General features: G+C 27.2%; 1 protein-coding gene across 1 annotated transcript; it reads left to right on the top strand.

The window, feature by feature from the left end:
• Positions 1-61: 61 nt before the first annotated feature.
• On the top strand, positions 62-20451 carry LOC129965673 (S-adenosyl-L-methionine-dependent tRNA 4-demethylwyosine synthase TYW1-like). Its single transcript, XM_056079774.1, has 14 exons — positions 62-203; positions 2309-2445; positions 2531-2629; positions 3983-4087; positions 5522-5716; positions 6355-6445; positions 8092-8171; positions 8266-8370; positions 10052-10290; positions 10388-10497; positions 14284-14597; positions 15283-15393; positions 15482-15649; positions 19491-20451. The coding sequence occupies exons 1-14, from the start codon at positions 191-193 to the stop codon at positions 19707-19709; spliced, it is 1986 nt and encodes a 661-aa protein (XP_055935749.1). The 5' UTR covers positions 62-190; the 3' UTR covers positions 19710-20451.
• Positions 20452-25174: the final 4723 nt, after the last annotated feature.

The following is a 25174-nucleotide window of genomic DNA, read 5'->3' as shown; positions in this document are numbered from 1 at the left end:
ATCAATAAATTAGTTCAAGCCTTAGCAACAGCTTACTCTTTCTTCTTTCTTCTACGCTGATTGGTGGTTAGCATTGGATTGCGTTGGTTTGTTTCTAGTTAGTAAATCCTGCCGGTGGTACACGTGCTATTGGATATTGAAAATCATAAATGAAGAATTAAAATTAATTCGTGTCGTAAGTTAAACACTTATGTATACAGAAGGTAAGTACAAAAAAATCAAAACTTATTTCTATCAATTTTTTCCATATATATATTAATAAAAACTATTTAAAACATAAAAATTTTTTTTGAATTGGTTTATTTCTTAATATAAATTTGTAATTCCTTATATTTTATCAAACTCGGTGATAAATTATAATATTCTGAAAATCTTCCTTCATACAGATGTTGGTGAGTCTCTTTAAAAAATTAAATTTAATACATTTTATTTGTCATTTAAACATGGAAGTCAGGATTAGCCATATATTTTCAAAATCTTATTATCATTGAAAAGATGTTAATAAATTTTTATTTTTGATTAAGTAGTGTTAACAGCTACACTATAACAATATGGATGCAAAACATATGTTTTATGTAAAGTATAAGATTGGACTGTATTGAAACATTAAAAAAAATGGAACTTGGTAAATAAGAACAATATATTTTATGCATCTACCATCAGTTGGTATTTAAAAGGGATATAACCATAATGTATCTCTTGGAATATTACTTTAACTGTAGGTTCATTTTTTTTTATAATGATTGACATTGAGTATGTGAAATAGTAAAGACAAGACAGAGACAGTATAAATTATAGAGAAGGATATGATAAATTTAAAAGTCAATTTATTTAATGTATATAAATAGAAATTAAAAAACAGGATTTAAATATGAGTTTTTTAAAACAATGCTGAAGATTTGAATTTAGATCTTCTTAATTGATAAATAATGTTTTATCCCCTTAGTGTTGCTATCTATCGCAGGCATAGCATGACTTGAAAAGGCACTCATCAATCACTGTCAAGGTTAGCGGATCCCACATAGTGAGCATATGGTGCGCTCATCCGGAAATACTTTTCACCCCTTAAATTCACCTAACCACCTCAAAGCCCTGTTAGGTCCCTGTTGAATGGATCGAGTTAGGGCTTATAGTGTTAAAACCATCCATTGTTTAATACAATAAGTCAGTTGATTGTTGATATTTTAAGGTTTGTGGAATGTTTTTGTAAGTCAGATTGTATGTGAAAATCAATTCAAGAAATTTTATTGAATTGACTCAGGCTATGAATGAGTTGTATAATTTAAAAGTATCCATAGTATTTGTTTTAGATTCTCTGTAGCTTGAGTAATGCAATTAGAAAAGCATAGAATATTTTCAGTGATGTAAATACTGACAAAATGATAAAATATCTTCTTATTTTTTTATTTTTACTTTTGTACAATAAAGAAAATTAAATAGGTGTTTGTCTAATTTCCTGTTGATGAATTTGCCATAAAATTTCTTATAACTTAAGATATCTTGTTGTATAGAAATTAAACAACAACAACAAAAAAAAAAAAAAAAAAAAAAAAAACTGGCATTTGTTTAAATTCAAAAATTAACTTATTACTTCTTTAACATATTATTTAAGATGATCAATGACTATATTAATATACTTTATAATAATTCAAATTAATCTGAGCTGTAATTTTAATTTTGTATGTAAATCTGTGTAAATTACTTGCAATATAATTGTGGCTCAAAGTATGCGCAAAAATACAATACAATATGCTCACAAAACTGGAAAATGCTAGATCAGTAATTTTCTAAACTAGTGCACAAGTTCTGTCGTAGAAAGTTACTGTTATTAGATTTTGAAATATATGAATAAAATTAATGTTCTAGATATAGTTTGTTATTATATTGGATTTCTACTTCTACATAAATAGATGTACCTTTCTTTGTTGATTCAGGAAGCTCTAAATCAAAGCCACCCAAATCTCTAGACTGAATTTTTATGCCACATGCATAACTTTTTACTGTATATTTAAATGCAAAAAAGTACATCTGATTTTAATGATTTTAAACTTTTGCAATATTTGATTTGTATTTGATACCAAATACAGTTCTAAATGGCATTTATTAAATATGAACTGAATTTATATAACTTGAATCAATTAGTCGTTTCAATAGGTAAGTGAATTAATATTGCATGAGATTAGATTTAAACCAACCAATATTTTACTATTTAGAGGAATTTTTTACATTATGCTTAGAATCTTCTAATAATTTTTGAGTTATTTTCTTACTTAATATTTTGATTTATATATCATTGCTTCCATTTCAGGAGCTTCATTTATGGAGGCTGTTGTTTCCCTTTTGGAAGAACCACATTTGTGGTGTTATGGGATTACATTATCTGTAGCTGGCATATCTGCTTACTTGATAGAAAAATTCTTATTCAAAGGAAAGCTTTTATGCCTGGTAAAATTATTATTTTCTTTGATTTATATGATTAATGTATTTGTTGACAAAAAAAAAAAAAGAATTATTTTGTGCTCTATTGCAGACTGGTGCTGGTTTGGATTCTGATTTTTCTTCTGGAGATGAAGAGGACGATGAGAATAGGTGCAATATTATTTTTGGGACACAGACAGGAAATGCTAAGGTTACTCTTACCACTAATATATAAATTATTATTTATAAAAATATCTAATGATGAAAAATTACAAAAATTTTCTAAAATTGACCTTTATCTATGAAAAGGTGGCAGTTCTTCTATGCTTATATATATATATATATATATATATATATATATATATATATATATATATATATATATATATGAAAAGTTAATATAAAAAAGTATTATATTTCATATTTTTGTTATTTTGGATGTTTTTCTTGTTATAGTTTAATTTCTGATGCCCGTAAAGAAAGAAACTATTATATAGAACTATAAAAGGATGCATAGCATCATGAAAAATGCTTTAAATTTGAAAATCATTTTTAAACTCCTTAAAAGTGCTTAATTTTGGGAAATGGACCGTAAAAAGTGCTTAATTTCCTCAAGAAGTGCAAAGAAACATTCCATTCCATTTACATTATATATGATAAATCAAAAGCATGGCCATAATGGTTTATATGTATCAAAAAAAAAAAAAAAAGGGAAGAATTCAGAGAAGGAATCCTGGGTGAAATAGATCCAGAATGCCAGCATTATTAAGATAACATTTATTGATTTTTTTCTCAGTCCCTCTTTCTTTGATGTGCATTAATATTTATTAAATTACTAGAAAGATTATCCTAAAGGGGCAGTATAAAATATGTACTTTGTCATGTTGTGACTATAAAAAGGTTTAAACTGCAGTGGAGAAGATGGCGAAGAATTTATTTTGGTTATACCTGATAAATGTAAGTTTAGTCTTTTTATGTATTGTAATGAGAAAAAAATTCTAACGAATTAAAAATAAGAATACATTTTACAGCAGGATGAATTTGGTATGCCAAAGAGATATATCTAACATGGAAGAAATTGCAAAAAAACATTTACAGTGAGACCTCTTTAGTCCATTACACATTCAATCATGTTCTCGTTAATATGTCAGTTTCAAAACATTGTAGCGTGTCTATTATGTTAATCTTTTGCATAAAATCTGGTATGGGGTTATTTTAATTTGAATTCATAGTTTTCGATGATCATGTTTTCTTGAAGTTGTGAAAAATAAATCAGCAGAATATCCCCCCCCCTTGACTTGGTATCATTGAGTTTCGGGGAGAGGGTCCAAAATTTTTATCACATGATATATTCTGGCATTAAAGATAGTAAATTTTGTTTGAATAATGTCAATTTATTTGATAAATAAGTTTGACTTCTACCAAAATTTTACTTTAGCTTAAAATGTTTTTTTTTTCTTTTTTTTCTCCATCTTAGATGTGATTTTGAATTTATTTCATAATTATGAATGCATGTTTTTAGTAAAAAAAAAAACTAATTGATTTGATGTTTTATTTTATGCAGAACTTTGCAGAAAAGTTGAAAAATATTTTAGCTGAATATGATTGCATAGTTGAAGTACAAGACATGAAAGATGTGAAGGATCCTGAAGAATATTTGACTACTCAAGTAAATTTATTTATATGAAATTTCCTCTGTATTGTTTGAAACGCTTATAAAATGTCATCCATGAATCTGAAATATTTCTGTAAATTTGTTATTCTCACCTATTTCTCCTTTTATAAGTCAGTTTTCTTACAAGATACTTATGCTTATCTTTTAACTGCATTTAAGCATTCATTTATTAATAAGGAGTTGAAATCTACCATTTCTAAAAATAAATTGACACTTTTGCTTTTAATTACAATCTACTTTCTCTTTCCATCCTAGAATAGTATGGAATTGAAACAAATCTTTCATTCCCCCTGTGATCTTGATAAAAGAATATAAAATTGTGTGTTCCATATGTAAGAAAAGAATTCTGCAAAACAGAAGAAATTCATCATTAGAAATGTGTTAGACTGCAACTGTTTCTATTAGTTGAAATTGCAAAGAATACTGTATCATTTTTCATATTATAACTAAGTTGAGAATAAACTGGGCTTTGTTACTAAAGATTTGTAACTTATCGAATCTGACATAGAAAAAGTTTTCCATGTTTCTGCAGAAGATTTGAAACCAGAGGAGCTCAGTTTTCCTCAGCACTTTACCCAATTTTTTCTATGAAAATTTTAAATAAATGTTTAAAAGAAAATTATATTTAATGATTCAGAAATTTAAATATTTAAATTAAATTTAGTAATTAACTGTGTACATAGAAAAAAGTGTGCAAGTGAGGAATGCTGTAATTCTGTGAACTGTAAACATAAGTGGTCCCATTATGTATTTGATCAGCAATTTTTGTAAAAGCAATAATAATAATAATAAAGGTAAGGTAGTTATTAAAAAATAATTACAAACATATTTCCATCAGGCATTTCATGATTTACATCATTGCAATCATCTATGACATTTTATCTACATATCATTTTTATGAAATGGTATGCTTGTATTTGTACATTATGAAATATATGAATTCAACATTTGTTTTCCTCTTATAAACATAAAAATATGAAAATTTCCATTTAAAGTGGATATATAAAGCTGCATTAATCCTTTGGCAATGTAATTCTTTAATATCACTATTTGCATGCGATGTTTGTTAATAAGTTCAAATATTTTTCAAAGAAAGTGAACTGATACTATATGTTACACGATAATAATATAATAAAATTCTGTAATTGTAAAAAGAAACACTAAACTGTAAAAAAATGAGGTATGCAATAGAAATTGGACTGATTGCTAATCCTCAGAAATCATAGGATACGTAGCTGAAGGGCTAAGTTTTGACTAAATATTTTCTAAAATTAAATTCTATTAGGTGCCACCTATTAAAATCTGATAATTTTCACTCATAAGAAATGAGATTTTGAAATGGATGGACAATAGTTTTTGAATTTCAATTTTTGATATTTATGTATTATATACTTATAGGATATAACCAAATATTTGTCCCCCCTTTAGGCTATGAGAGGAAGTTTGTGTCTTTTCATAATTTCGACATATAATGATGGACTCCCTCCTGAAGATTGCCAGTGGTTTTGCAAATGGTTGAAAGAGGCATCCTGTGATTTCCGGGTCTCTCGCACAGCATTGCAGGGATTAAGTTATGCTGTTTTTGGTCTGGGAAATTCGAGTTATGGTGAAAATTTTAACAAGGTATGAAAATTTTGTTCTTTTCTATCAGTACAACAGGCAAAATGCATTCTAAACATACCAAGCTCAGCAGCTATACTTATTAAAATATGGATTTTCTCCTACTTTGAAATGTAAGACTTGCATATAATAAGGCATTGATAAAGGCAAGTTGACTATTTTATGGATACAAAATATTTGAGAAGAGGAGTTGTGAAATAATTTGAAAAATGAAAATGTTCAAACCTGTTATAAAAAATATTCTTTTAAATACAATAATAAAAACTGTTTTGAAAGCAATTTCCAACATATAGAAACTTTATTTAGATTTTGAATATAAATTATCTGTTTTACTTCTCTGTGAATCAGAAGGAAAAATGCACTTTATGCAGCATTTTTTGAATCTTTAATGTACAGAATTCATTCAGCTTTAAACTTTGATGTTAATCTTATTAATCAACCAGTAACTTTGAAACTTTTTTTTTTTTTTTTGTTCTTAATAACACTCTTGGAAATCATCAAAAGTTATTTATAATTGCTAGATTATTTTTGATGATATAAAAAGTTTTTATAAGTGAATGATATCTTCATTCTTTGTGTCTCTTAATAATTACTTGGCATTTTCTATTATATTGTACCTTATTATTAAAGTTTTCATTTAGGTTGCAACTGAAATAAATGGTCAGCTTGTTAAATTGGGTGCTCTTCCTGTGCTTGAATTAGTAAAAGCAGATGAAAGTGATTCAGAATTAGGTAAATCTATAATTCCTAAATGCTCATTATATGTATGTGATTTAGTATATCTTGTAGCATATTTATTTTTGAGGATTGGAACATAAATAAAAGATATATTGAAATTTAATAATCAGCAACTTAATAAAATGCATGAATATTCTAACATTTTAAAATATACTTACAGTTATTCTTTTGCACAATACTTCACAAATATTTGTAATATTCTAAAATATTAAATGATGATGAATCATAAAATCATACAATTTTTTTAATGGTTATGATTTTAGATTGTGGTCCTTTCTTGCTCTATAAACTTGCAATGTTCTTTTATTCAGCTTAATATTTTTACAATGGTCAATAAATAAGTGAAAGCAAAAGAAATTTCTCTGCAGATTTTTAAATGTTGTTTTTCCTTTTTATGCATTTCATCATTTTTAGCACTATAGCTTTAAATAATTTAGAATGAAATTTTCTTAATTGTTTGTCAATTTTATTTTGTTGTCTACTTCCTTTTGAAAGAGGGAGATGAATGTTCTTGTATCATTTTTTTTATAGATTCTTTGAATATTTGTAAATTTTATTTAAATTAATCAAAGTTGAAAAAATTGTATTAAGATGGATCAATGTTAAATTTATTCAGCAATCTATCATATGTCTAATCTTAAGCAAACATATTATTATATGAATGCTTACATACTATGAAAAATATCTTGCAGTTCACCTAAAGAAGGAATAAGCAGCATTGATATTTTACTTTTATTTGTAATACCCCTATTATTTCCATTATTTGATAAAATTTTATTTCTTCATTGTTTATCTGAATGCTTATTTCACAGTTAAATTGTGAAGCAAGTATTGCCTTTTTATGTATTAATGATATGCCCTGATGAAATTTCAGTTAATGATCTTAAAATTTTTTAGTTTCCTTTCAACATTTAAGTTTGTACATTCTTACATTAGTTCATGATATTGGCAATGTAGTGAAAAAATATATAACTTTTATGCTTGTATTACTTCTAAAATCAATCATGGTACAGAAGAATCAAACATGATTTTTGTTTTATTAAATTGCATCAAATCAAATAATGAAATTTCTCACATATTAAAGATATTGAAATCACTGCAATAAAATGTTCAAACATATTCTTTTTAGCTGCATTTTATTTTCATTGGCTGTTGATAAAGAGATTTTGAGCAGATTGTTACTTAAGCTGAGTATCTTATATCAAGATAAGGTGCTGTAACATACACCATTATAATCTGCATTTAAAAAAGATTATTGTAACTTTTCTTGATAATTTATGTCTCTTTATATTATTATCATATTTTCTCGGAAAATCTAATTACTTTTTAAACTCTTTTAATCTGATTATCTTTGATGTTGGCTGCTGTCATTTTTAATAAAAATATTTTTGTATCTCTATGTCTTAATAAAAAAATTTCAATGTTTTAATTTTTTATTTTTTATTTTGTTATTTAAAAATAATGAAATAAACAGTGCCTAGATATATAAAGTATTATTTCTTATATAAAATATATTTTAAATGACTTCTTAGTTTCTATTATGAAAAAAATATTGATTTTGTAAGTTTACTTAAACATCCCACAGTAAAAAATTGACTTATTTCAATAGTTACATTTTTTTTTTTTTTTTGTTTTTATAGGTTTGGTTGGAAGTTTTTCAAAATGGCATACATCTTTGATCAGATTGTTAACTAAAAAAGATGATTTAAATCTAGATCTAGTAAGATTTAAAAGTTTTATTTAAGTATTTTCAATTGGTTCCTTAATACAATTGATTGATTTTTTTAATTTAAATCATTGTCTTAAATTTGCAGGAAGATGCTTACAAGAGTAATAGTGAAGAAGAAGAGGAGGAGGAGGAAGAAGGTATAGTGGATTTAGAGGACTTAGGAAATGCATGTGGTGTTTCAAATATCAAGGTATGTTGTATTTTTATTTAATTATTTTTTATATTTTGTCTTACCACTTTAGAGAATTATACTCTATGGCAATGAACATTTGTTTCCTCTCACTAACTTATTTGATTTTGTTACCAATCTGACAATTTGAAATATCAAATCAATTGAATAGTTTATGTTAGCAACCATCTTGTTTCTTTGTACTGATTGCATCTTTTGTAACCATACTGGAAATAGATTTTGGACATATTTTTTACAGTTCAAAGGTTTGTGGATTGGATAGGCTTTAATGAAAATGGCAGAAAGAGAAAATATTTTTATTTATAATATTTACAGTTGATAATAGTAAAAATAATCCAAACTTCAATAGACTACTATATTTCAAACTAACTTATTCCAGAGCTTAAAAAAGACAAAGACAAATAAATTCAGATTCTTGGATAGCACTGCAATTTCTTTTTGGTTAAAATTCCGTGCCAATCTATCTCAATGAAAGCGTAGAGAAAATTCGCTCTGCAGTTGCAGCAAAATTTTTAAATCTTTTGGAAAAGATTAGAAATTTTGTTTCACCAAGTTTCTTAACCTGATGTCCAAAGTTTTGTTAAGAACCCAAAATACTTTCAATTTACAGAGTTCATAACAATACTTTATAATTAATTAATTGCTTATAATTTTTTTATTGGGCTTATCCATTGTGCCTTTTGTTTTCCTAATATATTATCTTATTTGAAATATTGCTTTATCCTATTAATCTTGTATTCCTGTGGTTGCAAACATTGTGATTTTACTCTTGGGATAGTAACTTGTGGATTTATTTTTATTACTCTTAGTAGATTCTAGATCAAATTTTAAGCATGATTTTATTATATTTAACTTAGTTTTCTAGATTTACAAGGCAGATGTAATTGTATCAATTCATAGTTATGTGATAACTTAGATTAGTCCATACTATGTAATATCCATTGTATGTCATATGATTTCTGATCATAATGTAGTTCTGTTATAGCATGATCCAAGGTATAAAGTTAGAAATTTTATTGGCACTTATTGTATTGTGAAAGTATTGTTTGTAGGTTTAGAATCTTCAAGTTTGCAAATTTCATTTAAATCCCTGCTTAATATTGTGAAAAGAAATTCATTTATTACTCTCAAATAATTGCTTTTCTCCACTCTTCTTTTGTGCATTATCTTTTATTGGTAATATAATTCTGACCTTTATATTATAACTTAAATTCAATTTTTTTTATCATAATAATTTTTAAACTAGGTTTCATTTAGTTAATATTCATTTTCTGTTTAAAAAGAGTTGTTGATTTGTTTGTTTAAACAGTATTAATATTAAAAAAAAAATAGTATTATGCTTGTCTATGCTTAAATATGAGAAGCAATAGTTATAAAATAAATGTATACATATTTGCATCGATATGTTGTGGAAACTGTATACTTAAAAGAAAATTGTGAAAATAATAATCTAGGCTAAAAGTCTTTAAAAAAAATAATAACAGTTAAAATTGGTAAACTGAAAATTATAAAACATTTTTGTTGTGATAAGTGTTTTCCTGTTTTGAATTAAATTTTATGCTATTTTTACTGTACTGTATGACTGAATTTTCATAGATATATATTCTTTGTAGTTAATATACATATTTAAATATTAATTTATTTCTTATTGAATTATTATAGTTTTTTTTTATGTTATTAGGAAAAATCAACGCAAGAACCCAAAGAAATGATAACTCCTCTTCTGCGCAAATCTCTTACTAAACAGGGCTACAAGCTTTTAGGTAGTCATTCTGGAGTTAAAATGTGTCGTTGGACTAAATCCATGCTTCGAGGCAGAGGTGGATGTTATAAGCACACATTTTATGGAATTGAGAGTCACAGGTGCATGGAAACTACTCCAAGTCTTGCCTGTGCAAATAAATGTGTGTTTTGCTGGAGGTATGATCAATATTGCTATTTAGTAGGTTTTGTGTTGGAATTATATTATAAATTTAACATATAAAGAAATAATGCATCAAAATTTGAATAATTTTAGACACCATACTAATCCTGTTGGAACAGAATGGAAATGGAAAATGGATGATCCTAATGAAATTGTGGAAATGGCTTTACAAAATCACTATAATATGATTAATGAGTTTAAAGGTAAAATATGTCTTATTTATCAGAAAAATTGAACATTGCATGATTGATTTTAATTTAAAATATAGTCTTAATTTTATCAATCTTAGCATTAACAAAGAAAGAATGCTGGATAATTAAATATTTAAGAAAATAAGACATCAAAGAAAGCATAAAAATTTACATTTCTTAATACTTACAAACGATTTAGCAAAAACATTTCTCGTATTTCAAAAATATCATTGATATGGATAATTTAGATTTTGATATATTGAAAGTCCAAAACAAGTAAAGATCGCCCTAAATTCATAAATGTTGAATTTGAATTTCATTGTTTTAACTTGTCTATCAGGAAATCTCGTATCATTAAAGTGAATCTGAAAATTATTGAAAATGAAATTTCATATAGTACAAAAGATTTTTGCATTATAATATGTTATACAATATAAGATTTTGTATTAAAAATAATTTATTTAAAAAGTATTTGTTTAAGGATGTGCTGAGATTGATCACATAATTATCTTCAAAATTTTTACATTTTCAGATACAACACATAATTAACATTTTTCTAACAAATACTGCAGTATGAGAAAAGTTTAAATAAAATTTTTCTGGCAATTAATTAAACCATTAATTTTTCATTATTAAAAATCATGAAAATTTCATCGTGAGCAATGTTTTCTGTTTCAGCATATTAAAAGTAAAGGAACAGCATATGTTAGATCTAATTAAATCCAAAATAATTCCTAGCAGTCCTATTATTCTTATTTTCATTTCTCTATATCTAAAACAATTTCATTGCAATACAGTTATTATTAAGAAAACAGATTCAATCAAAATTGGGATGACTGTCAAACTTATAAACTATTCAAAACTTTTTATTCTACTGGTAAATTCAAGGAGGTTTAGCCAGTATTGTTGGGACCAATTACTTAATGCTTTAACCCTTTGAAGTGCACAAATATAAATTTTCTGAATTTTTAATAATTATGTAATTAATGTACATATTTAGGGTCTAAGGGAAGAGAAAATACTTTTAAAAAAAGTTTATAGGGGACTACCATGAGGGGGGGGGTCATTTGAGTATCACTGCTCACCTATGACATTTTCTTCATATGGTAATTAATACTTTTATAATTCGTTTTGTAGCATAATTATTCACTATTTGTTTATGGAAATACTAAAACACACAATATTATCAATGAAAACTACTTATACAACCTTACAACATGAAAAAAAATCATGAATGAAAAATAAACTATTTTAATAACAAGTTATCCTCAAATAAAGCTCACAGGAAAAGTTTTTTACATGGCATTTAGACCTTAAATACAATTCTCTATATTCAAATTATAAAGAAACATAATATTTAAATTAACCATTTAAAAATTATATTATATTAGAAAATATATTTAACATCCCCATAATATAGTTGCTTGCTAATACTAGAAGAACGCAACTGAAAAGGGAAAATTTCAAAAATCCTATTCGTATAACCTTACTTAAATTAAATAAATTCCTCACCCACAAACTCGTGGTAAAACTCCCATAAATTATCAGCCACTTCACTAAGAGAGTCAGAGGATGTCATAGGTGTGTGGTGGTTTGTCTCTGAAACCACTTAAAAAGATGTCAAGTATGAGAAACTTTTTTTTTTCGTGATTTTATTCAAAAGAAAAAAAAATATGTATGTTGTAGACAGCTTTCATACAACAAATTTATGAAGGCATTTTTTGCTCAATGAAAAATTTTTTAATTGAAAGTATTGAGAAAAAGCTTTAAAAATGACGCATTATTTTTGTACATTAGAGGGAAATTAACTAGTGTGCTGACATCTCTAGACAATTATTAAAGAACATTATTTTAGATCCTTTGGTTTTGATTAGAAACCACTGCACGTTTAGAAATAATTTTTAGAAAGCGATGGTTTTACTGTGACACCACCGTGCATCAAAGGGTTAAACTAGTAGGGTAAAAGTTATTCACGAAAATTTTGCTGCATTTCTTCAGTTTTGTATTTGTTTTTTGTTTATTTTTGTTGTATTGGCACTATATATTTGAAAAATAAGGTTCACAATAAAAAATGCTAGCACAGATATCAATCCTTTCTTTTTCTTTTGATAAAAATTGAAACATTCATTCCAATACAAAAAGCTGTTTTTAAAAAATGTTACATTATCGCTAAATCCTATTTATTTTGCAAATATTGTTGGGGAAAAAAACAAATCTAGGTTTTAATGAATTGTACAGCCAATCCTTTTAGAATTATCAATTAAAAAAAAAACAACTTATGATGGGAATTATGTTTAAACATTACTCTTCCATTTTTTTAAAATTTTATTTTTAGTATAAGAACTTTTGCTCATTTGCCTATTAAACTTACAGCTTATAAAATATTGAAGAAAATAAATTTTGGTATATCAGTATTATAATATACTCCTAGATGACTAAAGTTAATTATTTTTCTAGCAAGTATATATATTAATATACATTTATTTGATGAAAATTTATATAGGCAGCAGCCTGCGCAACAGAAAAGACCATTCATTTATGGTAAACTCTGTCTTTTACAAACAAAAATGCAGTTTAAAACAAAAACTCCTTTAAATTCAATAACATAAAAATATATTATATTTTCCCCTGATTTTATTCTAAAATTTTGATGAAAAATCTAAAATTACTTTCTTTTAATTCCAAATTTATTTTATTAATTGCAGCACTTTTGGTGCTTTGACCTACATTACATAATATACATCTGAGTTGAATCTTAAATTTAAATAAATTTTTAAATATTAGTATCATACTTAATTAGTCATATAAAGATTATAGTAGAAATAAATAGTAATAAAAATATTTAATTATAATCTGTTAGGGAAGAAATGTAATGTCAATTAGTTTACTTATTTGGCTTTTGAAATGCAATTTCTTAGTGGATTATGATATATTTCTAAAACTAATTTTATCAGAGTCTTATGAATTCATTTATTTGAGAACTTTAAAACTTGGAAAAATAAACACAAATCCCAAAAGTTTTTTTGACTTAAAAACACATATTTATTTTATTACATTTATTTAGTAATTGTTTACGATAATGAAATTTCTCCGCTTATAGACCAAAAATTATTGCAAAAAGTCATTTTCTAAAAACCCATTTGATGTAAAAATATGATAAAATTATTTTATGAGAATCCTACCAAATACTATGTAGAAATGGAAAAAAAAAAAAAAAAAAAAAAAATATAACAGAATTTAAGAACAATCAAAATTTTTTATTAATAATCTTTATCTCTTCTGAAAGTAGACTTTCCAAGGTGTCAAATAATCCAGCCTATGATAATAACATGAAGTCTGAATTAAATGCTATTGGTAATTATTTCTGCAATTGATTTTGAGCTGTGAGGCTTTCCGCAAAAGAGATGAAGGGAAGAACTTCTAAGTAAAGAATTGATTAGAGAAGCTATTGCCATTGGTTGATTTGGCATGGAGTTCTTTTTGTAAAGTATTCCTGATACAATCAAACGAAATTTATGACATCTGTTTTGTCAGTAAATTGTCTTGTCAGAGAGGCTGGAAATGGAAATATTTTTATACAAAGAAAATCACACTTGAACATCTTTCTAATCATCTTTTAATTCAGGCCAGTATGGTTTATTTTCAGTTAAAGATTATCAGTCAAGTAATGTTATTAATTGATAAATTTATTAATATGTAACATATTATAATTATTTTGAAAAAATATTATTCAAATTGTTCAGTAGCATTATATGCATATTACTATAATGAGTTTTACTTTATAATCTGTTTTAATAGGTGTTCCAGGTGTGCAGCCTAAGAAACTTGCTGAAGGAATGCAAGTGCGACATTGTGCCCTGTCATTAGTTGGTGAACCCATAATGTATCCAGAAATTAATACTTTAATCAAACTTCTACATGCTAAAGGAATATCTTCATTCCTTGTGACTAATGCTCAGTTTCCTGATGCCATACAAAAACTAGAACCTGTTACACAACTATATGTTTCAGTTGATGCCAACAGCGAACAAAGTCTGAAAAAAATAGACCGTCCTCTCTTCAGAGATTTCTGGCAACGTTTTCTTGACAGTTTAAAAGCTTTGGATTCAAAAGTTAGTTACTTTGCTTCATATGAATTTTATTTCAACTGAATATAAACATTAAATTTCAAATTTTGTAAATCAGTGACAAAATAATTTTCTTAAATATGTATTTGTTTTAATGCATAAATACAATGACTGGTTACAAAACCTTTCACAAAACATTAGTTTACTTTTAAATTCTTTTTTTAAAAAATACATAAATTATAAATATTAAACTATCATAGAATTGATAGAGTTCTTGGGGAATGCCATGTTATTTTCTTCACTGTGGCAATCTCATGCTTAAAACCACAATAAACTACCAATTGCAATTTAGGTTCCTTATTCAACATTTTAATGTATTTAGCTATGATAAATAATTTTCATAATTCTTCTTTTTACTTATGAACTACTCTGCACGCTTAACCAGATAATTCTGTGTAGTCTAGCCATCAAAGGAAAATAAACCTTTAATTTGTAATATACAATAAGACTGTAAAAATTGGTCATTTACAGTATTTAAATCTTGTTTGCAAATTTAATTTTACTTTTGTTATTGTCTTATTTGCATTCATCACAAAAATTGAAATTGATTTGAAATTCTAAGAGTTTTTCTTTTTATTTTGTTTCTCTTTTAATTCATGCACTAATCAATATTTTTGACATTATTTTTAATCCTCACTAACAATTTTTTATTTTTATATATTTCTTTTAGGGTCAACGTACTGTTTACAGATTAACCTTGGTCAAAGCATGGAATACTGATGAATTGGAAGGTTATGCTGATTTAGTTAAAATTGGAAATCCAGATTTCATTGAAATCAAAGTTAGTTTTTAATTTTATTTATTTAATTGAATTTTTGTAGTTACTTTTTTAATTGCCTGCATGAAAAATATTTTGGAATACTTTCTAGGGTGTTACATATTGTGGTACTTCATCTGCCAGCAAATTAACTATGCAGAATGTTCCATGGCATAATGAAGTTGTGGACTTCAGTAAAGAGCTGCTTAAATACCTGCCTGATTATGAATTGGCAGCTGAACATGAGCATTCCAACTGCATACTAATTTCAAATAAAAAGGTTTGCAAAAAATTTAATACCTTAAATTTATGCATTGTAATCATATTGATCAATTATAATTTTTTTATTTTATAATCTCATACAATAAAGGTTTGAGATTCTAATTTCAGAACACAGATCATTGTAAAATTTTTTTTTTTTTTTTTACGAAATTCTAAAATTAGGTAAGGTATTTTATTAAGAAATTAAGTGTAGTGATTTATTATCTTTGCTAATTTTCCTGTGAAATATTCTATTGTGCACTCTGATTCAAAATTAAAGCACTTGATAAGATCTGCAGTTGTACTTTGATTTTGTAATTAAATATATCATTTGGAATGGTTGTTCATTTTAAATTCTTTAGTTTGCTTGAAGTATAATTTCTTCCATTGGTTGGGTAATTTTATTAGTTGTAAAAATGCTTATTATTATTAGTTGTATTATATATCTAACAACTAGTGTAGAATTTCATTGAAACAGTAACATTTCATATCTTTCATAATTCTGATCTATCCATCTTCTAATAATCCTTTTAAATTTAGTCCCTCTGCCATTTTTCATCACTGTATTTGTAAATGTGCTTGATTTCTTCATAAAGAAAGAAAAGGATAACATGAGTAGTGAAAACAGGACCATAGATATTGTCTTTCATTCATTTGAAAAAAAAAAAAGAAAAATACGAACATATTCTTGTTCTATTACTGATATTCCCATCTTAAAAGGATATTTCAAAATTCTGTAATTGAAAAAATTAAATTGCATCTTAATATAGCATCTTCTACTATATTAAGAATAGGAGATTAATTCTTCATTTATCTTTATTCCCCTGTACCTCAACCTTTTTATTTCATTCTTCTCTCTTGGTGGAAATAAATAAGAAAGTTATGTTCATATTATTGATATGTTTCAACTTATTGAAGTTTGACCATTTTTAAGGATTTCCTTAACATTAACATTTTCTTCGGCTAATAATGTCTGATGACTACGTCTAAAAAATTATTCTTTACCTGTTGAATGTTAACTCAAGTATTTTAAAAAATAAAGTACTTTTAGCATTGTTTCTCTGTTATTTGAATTATTTCTTGAAGAATTTCAGTTCATGGGGCCTTAATATTTCTGTAGAAACGGCAAAGTTTATTTTCATTTCAAGTTAGGTATTCTCCATTGATTGGTGTTATATGAACTTTACACTGAATTGTGCACCAGTTTGAAACATAATATAAATTTTTGTTTTGTTTCTTTAAATTTTATATATATAAGAAGTGACAGCAAATATAGACATTACGCAAAATTATTTTAATTCACGGAAAAAAAGATTATAGTATTTTGTAGCCTAAATGAAATCTTTCGAACAGAATATATATTAAAACAGTTAATTAAATATAGTCTATTTGCAAATGAATGTTCAAAGGCATTAAATTTGTTGTAACTTCAATCCTTTTCAAAATTAGAAAAAGAAAAAAAATCATTGATGTGGAAATTTATAGACAGAGCTGAGGTCCTGTAATATTTTTCCTTCTGCCATTCCTGAACTATACTGCATTTTAGTTAAGGAAATTAAAATAATAGACATTTAAATTTTAAAGGCTATTCATCGATAATTTAAAAACTAAGTAATTATGGGGTTGTTTTTTTTAAAAAAATTAAATATGAATTAGAAGGCTAATTATAGCTGGCTTTTCAGAAAGTTAAAAATTTAGTATTTAAGCCCCTTAAAATTTTTAATGCATTACAAGTATGTCATGCATGTCTTAGTATTTTTTATCATTATTCCTTTCAAGAAATAACATCTATTAGTTTATTATGTTCATATGAACAGTTTAGTGAAAACATGAATTGATTGCAGATTTTTCCTCCTCTCTTCTTTAAGTTAGTCTGTCTAAAAGAAAGCTTAGGATGCTTTTATCTTAAATATATCGGGCATTATGAAGTGTAACTTTATTTTATGCCATTTAAATTAAAGAGGGGATGTACAATTAATGATTCTTCATAAACTGTTAATCAGGGGTGTTTGTGCTCCGGGGAAACCCCGGAATTCCGGGGATTTTGAACTTCGATACCCGGAAATTCCGGGGATCGTCGTTCAAAAGGAAGTAGGAATAATAATGAATTATTTATTTTGATCTGGGTAATTTTGTTTGCTTTGAAAGCAGAACACGCAAGGTCAGTGTGTATGGTGAAAACTTTTCCTTTCTCTCTCCAAAGGCAGTGATAATGCGTGAAAAGGGGGAAAAAAACTTCTTTTTTGTTCTTTCCTTATTGCGAGTTATGACTCATTCCCCCGGTTCTCGGACATTCTCTTCTGGTTTCTTTTTGGCAAGTAGGCGCGGCAGAAAAAAAAGGGAGAGACTTCGTTCGACCAGATGTGCGATAACGTGACTCTGGGTTCAAAGGTCTTATCTCTCCTGGCGTGGCGCCAATAAGTAGAGAAGGGGGATTTTTCGCCGTATTAGCTATTTGTCACTGATCGCTTCGCAACTTTTTTTTTCTCCGCTGTGTAAAATTTTCGTTTCATTTATTGATGCACGTGTAAATTTTTCGTTTCGCTTATTGAAATATTTTTTTATTTATGTACGCAAGAGAATTTCACTTTGAAATTTCAGCATATGAAACAGAAATTACCCCTTAAAAATTCATATCTAATTAGTTTTACAGCATTAGATCCAGAGCTAAGAGGTAAAACCAGTACAATATTAGCTTTTGAAAAATTATCATCTTTTATGTCCCTTATTTTTAGTGATAATGAAAAGTCAAAAGTAGAAGCTGAAATAAGGTTATACCAGAGTGATATTGATATCACCAAAGAAATGCTCTACACATCTGATGAAAGTGGAAATCAAGTCAAGTGTACAATTGATAAATATTGGTCTAAAGTTTTTAATTTAAAAGATGATTTCAGAAATGATTATAAGTATCCTACATTGGCTAAATTGGTCAAAGCCTGCCTTAGCTGCTTCCATGGCCCATTAGTGGAAAGTGTATTCAACTTAATGGATACACTTGTCACTGACTATAGAACCTCTCTTAAGATTGATTCCCTAGATGCAGTGCAGACTATTAAATATGATTTAATGGCTTCTAAAGAAACCTCATGTGAAAAATATGGCTCAAAAAATCCAATGACTGATCCAATTCACAAAGATCTCTTACTGAATATGAACAGAAGTTGGAAAACATATCAAGAGGACTTAAAAAATGTATTTCAGATGAGTCACCTATAAAAGTCTCTGAAAAACCTTCTACATTAGCAGAAAAGCAAACTGCTTCTACCTCTGCATGTGCTGTTCTCGAGGAAATCTCTTCAACTGTAAATGAGGAAAATAAAAGTCAATCTTCCTGCAATTATGAAGTTCACCACAAAAGAAAGACAAGCCCACAAACATCAGAAAATTAAAAAAAGCAGCAGAAATTAGATAATTTTTTTAAAAAGAATTAATTCAGGTAATTTAAAATATTTGCATAAAATGTAGTAGTTTATATGTTTGAAAATTTATGGTTATTAATTTTGCAAAAAAAGTAATTCATTGAACTTTTATAATTAGGTCATTCAATACTTCATAATTGTAATTTTTCATTTCTTCCCCCCCCCCCCACCTTCTCGAAACTCCAAAATGCCGGTAGTAAGTCCGTAAAAGTTTCAGGGGATTTTTTGGGGTCCCACAAACACCCCTGCTGTTAGGTACTTAAAATGAATGCTGCATCTCCAACAAAGATTAATTAAGTATATCAAATACATTATTTATAGAAAATTAAGAAGGCGAAACTGTTTTATCTATAAAAAAATTCTATTGCGTTCATATAACTTAATATTATAAATATTTTACTGTCCATAAATGTTTTTTTTTTCTTTTCTTTTTTTCAGTTTTATGTCAATGGAAGATGGCATACTTGGATTGATTACAGCAAGTTTCATTACTTAATAAAAAGGTATGAAGAATCGGAAGGTGCAGAAACATTTACCAGTTTAGATTATATATGCCCAACTCCTGAATGGGCTGTCTATGGTGCCAAAGAGAGAGGATTTGATCCAAAAGAAATTCGCTTTTTCAGAAAAACAAAGAAAGATATCTCTGGTTGCTAATTGTGCAAAAAAGAAAGGAAAAGAAAAGCAACATATTAATGCATTGATGTGAATGTATGCAAGTTTTTTTAGTCATGTGTGCCTTGTATGTTTTGTAGTCTTTTGCTATTTATCATGAATGTTTCATTGTCACCATGTAAAAATAACATTCATTTCACACATTAAAAGTCATAATTGTTGTTAATGAGCATTTCTTCAAGAAACAAGACTGCAGAGCCCCCTAATTTAAGGAATAATGAATTACGAAAGCAGTTGCTGAATTACTACAAAGAAAGATATCTTTGGTTGCTAATTGTGAAAAAAACATTGATGTGAATGTGTGTGACTTTTTATAGTAGGATGTGCTTGTGTATGTTTTGTTGTCTTTTGCTATTTATCATGAATGTTTCATTGTCACCATGCAAAAATAACATTCATTGCACTTGCACATTAAAAGTCATGATGTCACCATTGTTGTTACTGTGCATTTCTTCAAGAAATATGACAGCAGAGCTTTTTTCCCCCTAATTTAATAAAATAATAAATGAATTATGAAAGCAGTTGCTGATCTACTACAAACAAATATCTTTGGTTGCTAATTGTGCAAAAAACATTAATGCATTGATGTGAATGTGTGTAACTTTTTATAGTAGGGTGTGCTTGTGTATGTTTTGTTGTCTTTTGCTATTTATCATGAATGTTTCATTGTCACCATGCAAAAATAACATTCATTGCACTTGCACATTAAAAGTCATGATGTCACTATTGTTGTTACTGTGCATTTCTTCAAGAAATAAGACAGTGGAGCTTCCCCCCCCTCCCCATAATTTAAAAAAATTAATAAATTACGAAGGCAGTTGCTGAACTACTACAAAGAAAGATATCTTTGGTTGCTAATTGTGCAAAAACATTGATGTGAATGTGTGTGACTTTTTATAGTAGGATGTGCTTGTGTATGTTTTGTTGTCTTTTGCTATTTATCATGAATGTTTCATTGTCACCATGCAAAAATAACATTCATTGCACTTGCACATTAAAAGTCATGATGTCACTATTGTTGTTACTGTGCATTTCTTCAAGAAATAAGACAGTGGAGCTTCCCCCCACCCCATAATTTAAAAAAATTAATAAATTACGAAAGCAGTTGCTGAACTACTACAAAGAAAGATATCTTTGGTTGCTAATTGTGCAAAAACATTGATGTGAATGTGTATGTTCTGCTGTCTCTTGCTATTTATCATGAATGTTTTGATGTCACAATTGTTGTTACTGTGCATTTCTTCAAGAAATAAGACTGCAGAGATTCCCCTCTCCCTAATTTAAAAAAATAATGAATTATGAAAGCAGTTGCTGAACTACTACGAAGAAAGGTATCTTTAATTGCTAATTGTGCAAAAAACATATTAATGCATTGATGTGAATGTGTGTAAGTTTTTATAATCGGATGTGCTTTTGTATGTTTTGTAGTCTTTTACTATTTATCATGAATGTGTCATTGTCACGAAGCAAAACAACATTTATTGTACATTAAAAGTCATGGTGTTACAATTGTTGTTACTGTGCATTTCTACTGCAGAGATACTTTCTCTCCCACCCCTTCCTAATTTCAAAAAATACTAATTATGAAAGCAATAGCTGAACTACTACTGAAAATATCCAATCTTAATCTGTGGTCAAAACATTGAAAATGTATAGAGGAAAGCAAGCCCCAATTTCTTGTTAGAACTTTGATTAAATTTCTTAGACATTTTAAAATAGGGATTCAAAAATTTTGCAACATTTTTTCAATGTAACATGCTTAAAAAGCCCTGTTACAAAAAATGTGTTCTGTTATATATCAAAATCAATTCTATTTGGGAAAAAAGTTCGATCTCATGAAATAATATAATTAAAGACTTAATAATTGAAATAAGTCTTATATGCCAGTCTAGTCTGCATTCAATATTTTGAGTTTTCTTAAAATTAAATCAAATAGAATTACCTATCCAAAATCAATTCTTGAAAAATTTATTATGTTTCATTATTAATTTAAAAAATAATCTGCATCAAATTCTTTTACAAATACTTATTTCTTCTAAATATAAAGATTTTCTCAAAATTTCATTTGATAAATAATTGTTATTTACAGGATGCGTAATACGCTGAAAAATGAAGTACTTTGAAGGATCTTTGTAAAAATATGCATACTTAAACTGTGCATTTTCTAAGCATAAGATTTGTTTTTGTTTTATAATAATGCATAGTTTTTATTGAAAAGAATTTTAATTAATTTTAAATGCTTATCTTTAAATATTAATATTTATTTCTGTAATTGCACAACATGTTCTTTTTTTCTTTTTTGACAAAAACAGAAATGATTATAAAAATAAAACATAACACCAAAAAAATTAGATAAATTTTTATAAAATTAACTATAAAGATCTGTGATTATTTTTTATTTTTTTTTGACATTTCTTAAAATTAATAAATTATCAGTTCATTTAAATAGACTCGTACAACATTTCTGGAAATGTCGATAGTAATATAGCATGACAAAAACTTTTGCATTTGATTTTATATGAAACAACAAATCAGATTTAATATTGCTGGAATGGAAAGAGTAAATTTCCTACAGCACTAACTCATTCTATTTAATAATTTTATTTGAAGTCTTATAAAGTTACAACTAAAGCATTCCTATGACTAACATCGTAAGACTGGCAAAACTGCCATGAAATTTGTGGTAGAACAATGCCATGTTCAAAAAGTTTTTTAAGTCATTTTTAATAGAAAACAATAGCAGCATTCACAAATTATTAGACTAAAAAGAAATTGTCTAATAGCCTCTCACTTGTAAAGTTTAATAAAAGCCTTTTTTTTTTAACCTTTAACGCTCCTAAAATTTAATGAAAATCTGCTTTTTAAACTATAAGCAAAAATTTTCACTTAAAAAAAACTTACCGAAGAAATGTTATATATATATTATAAAAATGCTTTAACAAGTCATGTTTTTCATAGATAACGGAAACAAATTCATGAAGTCAAAAATGAGAAAACAGCTCTCTAGTTAGAAGCAAAGGGGAAAATAAAGCAGCAGGAGAGTCTTCCCCCAAGGCATTATCGCATAATGTCAGAAAATGCCTTGCATGGCATTAGTGTACAATAGTTGTGAAATATTAACCTTAACTTAATCCTGAATTTTAAGTTTAAGCATTTTTACTCATTCTATCATGTGATCCTTGGCAAGTGTTTTGGCGGTTAATCCCTGAGATGCCATTGAAGATATCCGAAAAGCGGATTTGAATTTTCGACGCATTCTTTCTAATTGATTAAAGCAAAAATTTAACTCCAAGCTATACTTGTAGTCACAAAATTACATATGAAACTTGATATATTTAAGTATATGTTGCATTCTGGAGTTATCGTGTTTACGTGCTGGAGGAAGCACAGGCAGGGAATCTCTTCAATTAGGTTCAAAATTTTACAGATGTCTATACTATAGATATTAAATCTGTGTAACGAATTTTACTTCGTTTTGTAATTACCATGCTAACTTATATTCGAACAGCTGGTAAACAAAGACTTTCTGTATGCAGATGATCAGTTTGAAAAAACTCTGCAAATTTGGTGTAAAGGTCGTGCACCTAATTTCACCCGTTTAGCTGAAATTGTTTTTGTGTTCTCTTTATCACAGACATTTCCGAAAATGTATTTTTCCAATTCAAGGAGATTTGAAATATGTAGATTTGTCAAAATTCGAATTTTTCGACAATTGCCATACTTTCTCTATTTCATATAAGAGAAATTAAAAAGGCAAATTAAAACATCGTTTTAAAAAGATTTTTTGAAGCCAGTATGAAACAATATACCACATTACTTCAAATTTAACAAAACTCTTCAAGTGAAGAATTTTATTCAATGAACTGCTTTAAAATTTTTAAGTATTAATAAAAGCATTTTCCTTTCTTTTATTGCAACTTTCAACAGTTGCGAAATAAAATATTACTGTGAATTTCATTATAATAATCAATGGGTGTGGTCCCCCTAAAAATTTCTCACACAATCTCTAATAAAGTGTGAGAAAGAGAACGCTTAAATGGCATTTGTGTACAATAGTTACGGAATATTAACTTTTGGCATGAATTAAGCATTTTTACTGAATCTATTCTGTTATTAGACGATTAATCCCTGGCATGCGTTAATATCCAAAAATCAAATTCGCGTTTCAGACACGTTTTTTCTCAACCGAATGAAATAAAAATTTGACTTGAAACTGCACTTGTCACAAAATAACATATCAAATTTGATTTATTTAAATTATTGCATTTACTTGTTTCTGAAAGTACAGACAGTCAACCATTAGTAGGATTTGGCTCACTATTTGACATGTGTCGACATTATAGATGTTCCGAATTTGATCTATCAAGTTCACTCCGTTTTGTAATTACCGTGTTGACTTACAATCGACTAAATGGACCCCCCCCCCTTTGAACATATTTCAGCTGTCTAGCTCTCAAAACGTTTTTGAGTTATCTGTTACAGAGAGACATTTTCCAAAAATGTGTTGAAATTAAAGAAAAATATTAAAACAAAATTTTTATAATTGAAGAAGTTATTTTTTTAGCCTATTAAATGGTGTTAAAATAATTTTTGTACAATATGCTTTGATGTTATAATGAAAATACATTTTTATAAAACATTTTTTTAAAAATTAAATTTCAAATTAAAAAAGTGTTAGAAATCTGTTCTTAGTGAGCCTCGAATGCCACCAAAATTACTTCCCAAATTTCATGCTTCTAACTTTAATGGCTTATGTTGACAATTGCTCAGGACTAACCTTTATATACAAAGAGAGATTTCACAAATAAAAAAATCATTATAAAACGATAGAATCTAAAACTCTGAAAAATAAAAGTTTTGAACTTCTTTTATTTCTTTAAAAATCTAGTAGTACCAGATCCAGCAGTTTACTAAAAGCAAAAGTCAAAACAAACTAAAATTTAACAAGATTGGCCCAAAGAATAAAAATTTCCAAATGGTTCGGGACATTAAAAAAACACAGTGAAAGATATCATAATCACTGAAAATTTAAAGCTTCAAGTTAAAATTTGATTACATTAGATTTTACATGATTGACTATAGTAATTACATATTACAATTCTATATAGCGCAGTGGAAAACCTGTAATAGGTTCAAGCAATTGCTCCAAAGCGACATATTAACGAGAAAGATGATTAAATATGTAAGAATTTTAGAGCAGTTTTTTTCCATGCTCGGTATACCTTTCGGGCACACTAAATTCATTCTGATGTTTTCTTATTTTCTGTTGATCAGACCAATCTGCATATTCTTCTTTACCAACACACGGAAATTTAAATATATATTTACGAGGCGTAACTTAAATTCAACATCCAAAACATTAAATATTGAAGTCCGAACGTTTGTCAAATCGCAGCAAATATGGTATACAGTATATATTTCATACTGCTCTACTTGGATAACTATTT

Source organism: Argiope bruennichi, chromosome 4 (genome assembly GCF_947563725.1).
Source record: "Argiope bruennichi chromosome 4, qqArgBrue1.1, whole genome shotgun sequence".
Taxonomy (NCBI): domain Eukaryota; kingdom Metazoa; phylum Arthropoda; class Arachnida; order Araneae; family Araneidae; genus Argiope; species Argiope bruennichi.
This window is presented reverse-complemented; position numbering and strand designations above follow the sequence as displayed.

What these genes read in the sequence shown, in the direction of transcription:
- LOC129965673 (XM_056079774.1), top strand. An exon ending in CACAGACAGGAAATGCTAAG is followed by an intron (nt 2,630 to 3,982) that starts GTTACTCTTACC and finishes TATTTTATGCAG; the next exon opens with AACTTTGCAGAAAAGTTGAA. An exon ending in TATGATTAATGAGTTTAAAG is followed by an intron (nt 10,498 to 14,283) that starts GTAAAATATGTC and finishes CTGTTTTAATAG; the next exon opens with GTGTTCCAGGTGTGCAGCCT.